This window comes from Capsicum annuum, chromosome 10 (genome assembly GCF_002878395.1).
Source record: "Capsicum annuum cultivar UCD-10X-F1 chromosome 10, UCD10Xv1.1, whole genome shotgun sequence".
Taxonomy (NCBI): domain Eukaryota; kingdom Viridiplantae; phylum Streptophyta; class Magnoliopsida; order Solanales; family Solanaceae; genus Capsicum; species Capsicum annuum.
Window position 1 is genome coordinate 210,032,108 of NC_061120.1, and position 4,846 is coordinate 210,036,953.

The window sequence follows — 4,846 nt, forward strand, 5'->3', positions numbered from 1 at the left end:
GATTGATTCTAAATGCTCTTATCTTCCTTTATTTGTGAGTTTCATCTTGTTTTTTCAAAGTAAAAATTAAGTTAACCTCAAAAAGGAAATGGAAGTACAAGAAAGAACAAGAGCACATGTTCTCTTCTTTAAAGTGGAGAATATATCATTTGCAAATAACACAGTAGAGGATAATTAGAGGATGGTACTAGCTCTAAACTGTATGTCCAAAGAGAGAAGTAGCAGTCATAGTCCAAAGGATAAGTACATTACCTTTTGTTTCACATTCTAGTAAGTTACCCCGTGTGTAGGTGAATATTTTTTAATGTATACATAATGATGTTTAATCTCGAGTCAAGGGTCTGTTGGAAATAGTCTCTGTACCTCCTAGGTAGGGGTAAGGTTTGCGTACACCCAGTGGCGGAGCCAGGATCTTTATCAAATATAAAGGAGTAAAACCACGTAGAAGGCAAGGGGAGTCAATATAGTATGTATCTTTTATCTAACTACACAATGTAATTTTCCTTGAATACATGTCGCTCCGCCACTGCCTACACCTACACACCCTAGACCCCACTTTGTGGGATTACATTGGATATGTTATTGTTGTAACCTCATTAACACAAGGGAAGCTTCTAGTGGAGAGACAACTTACAAAGGGAGCTCAGAAAATGGTTCATGGATTTGATGCCTATATGTGACTTTTTAGCATTTTTCAAATCCTGCCTCTGCCGCTGCCCCTGCCCCTGCTAAGTTTTCAAAGAGACATGATATGAAAGTCATGACATGGTTGTAGCAGTAATGGTTTGATATGGAAACATAAAACAACTTATAAATCTCACATATCATCAATCAAAAGTTCATTTTTACGATAACAGAAGGAAGACTTGGAACATAAAAAATAGAAAACAATTCAACGCTTATCAAATGACAGTTTGTCCAGATGAATAACATTACACACAATTTTCCTGAATTTGTTTACCTCGAGAAGAGAAGAGCTTCCAATTTGCAGTCCTCTCTGTTCATTCTTGCCTTTGGAGAAGCTGAGGTGGTCCCTTGAAAAATTGAGAGTAGAGTACTTAAAGAAAGAATTCTTCTACACAAGTTTCTGCATATATACATAGAAACATATTAAAGAAAAGAGACTCTAGATAATATATTTCAATATGTCTAAGCCTTTATGGACAGAGTCGCTTAGTACATATGCTGATGAGAGGTAGTGAGTACAAGTCCCAAGAAAACTATATTACTAAGTACCACTTTCATCGCGCAGACTAGTCTGGTTATATCCAACGAGTTAACATCAAGACTTTGGAAACTCTTAATATTTATCAATGATCAATGATAAGAAGCAAACCATAAGCATAACATAAGTTATTTATCATCATAACTAGCAGCTGCTCATATCATAACTATCATTCTAGCAAAATAGTAGAGATTCTTTCGCCACTTTAAGTGAAGGTTGTTATAGATTCCTTTAAACTGCATACAAAATGTATTTCCTCCAAACTCCATAAAATATTCTATCATATCAGAATCAACTGATTCTTTTATATTTTCTGCAAAAGTTCAACCGGAAACAAATATGCATATCATTTTCAAAGACGAGGAGTTTTCACTTATTTACTATCAAATTGTACCTAATTAAACATACATGACATAAGACTAACCAACAATAATGTCGATTTCTTTTCTTCCCTTTGGATGCCTGGATTTCTTAATTATGCAATGCAATAACTTTATTTTGGTTTACAACTGCAGATTTTAACGTGTATTATCAATAGCTATGGGTAAGCCTAGGCACCATTGTGTAGCATTCGAATTTATTCTGCATTGGCGGTTCATCAGTTGATAATATTCTTTCTTATTTTAATACGCTGTATTGATATCCAGGATTTAATCCATTAGCCAAAACATGAAATGAATGGTGTGGCATGCTTTTCAACTAACATATAATAGCCATTAAATTAAAATTAGAAGGACTGATCCAAGATAATTTTCAAAGTTTAAGTGATCTCGAGGATCGATTCCTTGATTGAAAAAAGATCACAAAAACAGAAACAAGATTCTCCATTGAAAAAATTATCCAATGTAATCATCTATATCTATACAGTAGATTGAAATGCTGCACAGTTCAATTTATACTAGACAGCTGCATACGGTATCAAGACTCTCTCTCTCTCTCTACGCACGCCATACTCTTTTTTAAACATTATATTAGTCCCTAAATTATTCCTATCAGCAAACATAATAAAGCAAGATATACACTTTTAAAACAAAGTAAACGAGGCAGAGATGCAAAATGCGCTAAGCCTTTCAAAGCAGCTTTAGTGTGAGTTCCCTAATTATCCCTAGAAAAACTTAACAGATAAAAGAGAAGGGTAAAAGAATTTCACAAAATTAGCATGTTTGGTTATTGAAGAAAATAGAACTATGAATTATAGACAAAGTAACCTGTATCCTTATATTGCGTATGGCTTAACCCATAAACAGGCACGAAAGAATGTAAAAAAGTTATCTTATAAGGCCAGGATATATAGATTCATCAAGGGTACTTCTAAAACCAGTTACGACTTAAGTCAAGTGAAAGGTAAATTGGGATCTGCCAGTTGCGAGTTGTCATGTTTTCCATCAAACAAGTATGGAAGTACATTCCTTTATTTCTTCTTTTAGGAAGGGGTCCCAATGCTTTGGAGGTGGCCATTTCATACCAATAAAAGAATATAAAATTTTACATGGAGGTCCTCTTTTCTCCATTTTAGGGCTATCCACGCAGAATAAGTACCAAATTTACTGAAGGAGAGAACAAGAAAGTATTCTTCATTTGATTCCTAGCCTTCAGACAAAGCGAAGAAGCATCTCTCCACTATATCGTTTTATTTTATTTCTTCTTCCCTTTTCAATACTCACGTATTGTACAATAGCGTAGAATGGAAAGAGTGCTTAAGATATTCAGGAAGTTTCATATCACTTGATACATGCCAAGATGTTGCATTAAAATCATTAACCATCCAAAGCTGGCATGCTTGTGCCTATACGTGAAAAAAACTGCCTACCCACTTCTGATGAAAAAAATCATTCAAGACTTTCAAGGGACAGTATGCTTAAAATATTAGATGATTCTTTCCTTACACAAGAAATGAATATGTGTAAGTATAAATCTAGAATGCCGAAAGAAAAGCATGACATGGCTTGACAGACAAATAAGAAGCAAAATATTAGTAGCAGAGGATTTGATACATCACGAGGTTTAGAAAATCCAAGACATTAGATTATCTCCTTTTGCCAAGATAAGGTATGGTCAATCTACAACAACAACAGCGACATACCCAGTGTAATCCCATAAGTGCGGTCTTCAGAGGGTAGAGTGAGTGAGTGTATGCAAACCTTACCCCTACCTAAGAAGGTAGAGAGTCTGTTTCTGATAAACTCTTGGTTCAAGAAAAAGCATATCAATGCTATAGTCAATCTGACATGATAGAATATGCATTCTCAACTAAGTGCACGTACCACATGTCCACAACTAAACAAACTGAAACAAAAGGAAAAATGTATTATTTCTTTTTGTTTGGGTTTTCAATAGGAGAAGCATCTCAACCATTTTCCTACGTATCTTTTCGCCTTTTCTTACTTGCATGTATCTAATACCCAGTACTAGATGCTCCAGTCAACAGAATCTTCCATTTGAAAGGTAGGTGGTTTTGTAGGTTTCAGGACATCATAGATAGTGGATTCTCCTATCTCCGTCAGGGAAAAAAATATTCCCCTATTAGTTCTTGGAATATGGTTCCAAACTTTGCTAGATAAAGAATATGTGTGCATAGGAAAAAGTCTATGGTGGATCAATTCCTGTACCTATTGTAAGGTGTGTAAGTGTTTCAGGAACTTATAATGCAGAGGAATATATATAATGCATAGTGCCTTTCCCTTAGATTAGAAAGCGAACGTGCATTCAGGACCCACAAATGTGTAAAACTGGAAGGGCAAGATTTTTTTTCTTAAGCTTGAATGAAAATTAGATTGGTCTAGAGTAAGAAGCGAATTCAGGATTTAGAGTCAGTGAGTTCAGAATTATAATACACGTACTTTAAATGAGTTGAACCCGCAGAACCTGTCCTAGATCCACCTTATCTAGTTCTGGTAGGCCTGTCCAAGATGCTATGCCTAATGGGCTCCTTACGAAGACAACTGTTTTTGTGAATTTGGTCAAAGAAAATCAAGGAGATAATAGAGCAGACAATTTTATTTAACCATATGGAAAACAATGTTATATACTGTGAAGAATAGTAAAGAATCATTACTTGCAATTCAAGAGTAAGACAAGACTGGAGCCACTGAACCTGAAGCGACATCAGATTCCCTCTAGGTACGCGATAAATACTTTTACTCACCCATCCTGCCTATAAATCTTACCATAAGACTCATTCGCTGATAACCAAATATTCATATCCAACGCCAGAAGATGTACCATCATCACCACCAAGCTACCAACATGCACTCTTCGACAAGAATGTCTTTCCCAGAAAGGCATCTGTTCCTGCAAGGCGGGAATGCCAACGGAGACTCAGGACTTGTTCTTTCAACTGATGCTAAGCCAAGATTAAAATGGACGCCAGACCTTCATGAGAGGTTTATAGAAGCAGTTAACCAACTTGGTGGGGCAGACAGTAAGTGTACACAAATATGTTAATTTGGATAAGCACCAGATGTAATGCTGTTTCTCACTGAGATAATTAAATATCCACCATTCTTCTATTGCAGAAGCCACGCCAAAATCAGTTCTCAAACTTATGGGGATCCAGGGATTAACCTTGTACCACTTAAAGAGCCATCTTCAGGTTAGTTTTTATTCACTCCATGGTTTACA

General features: G+C 35.8%; 1 protein-coding gene and 1 long non-coding RNA gene across 6 annotated transcripts in view; one reads left to right on the top strand and one right to left on the bottom strand.

Moving 5' to 3' along the window:
• Nucleotides 1–464: 464 nt before the first annotated feature.
• Nucleotides 465–4,101, bottom strand: LOC124887643. 2 transcript variants are annotated; one of them, XR_007045451.1, is made up of 3 exons: nt 2,434–4,101; nt 962–1,087; nt 465–725 (listed from the first exon to the last, which is right to left on the bottom strand). It is a non-coding gene; the product is annotated as an uncharacterized LOC124887643 (long non-coding RNA). The 2 variants fall into 2 exon arrangements; XR_007045450.1 differs by having other exon boundaries at nt 962–4,101.
• Nucleotides 4,102–4,286: 185 nt separating this feature from the next.
• LOC107843680 (myb-related protein 2) overlaps nt 4,287–4,846 on the top strand; it is a 5,547-nt gene continuing 4,987 nt past the window's right edge. For all 4 annotated transcript variants that reach the window (XM_016688048.2, XM_016688050.2, XM_016688049.2 and 1 more), the window contains exons 1-2: nt 4,287–4,646; nt 4,741–4,817. In XM_016688048.2, coding sequence (XP_016543534.2) covers nt 4,442–4,646; nt 4,741–4,817 — 282 coding nt within the window. In that variant the 5' untranslated portion in view covers nt 4,287–4,441. The remainder of the gene's footprint in view (nt 4,647–4,740; nt 4,818–4,846) is intronic.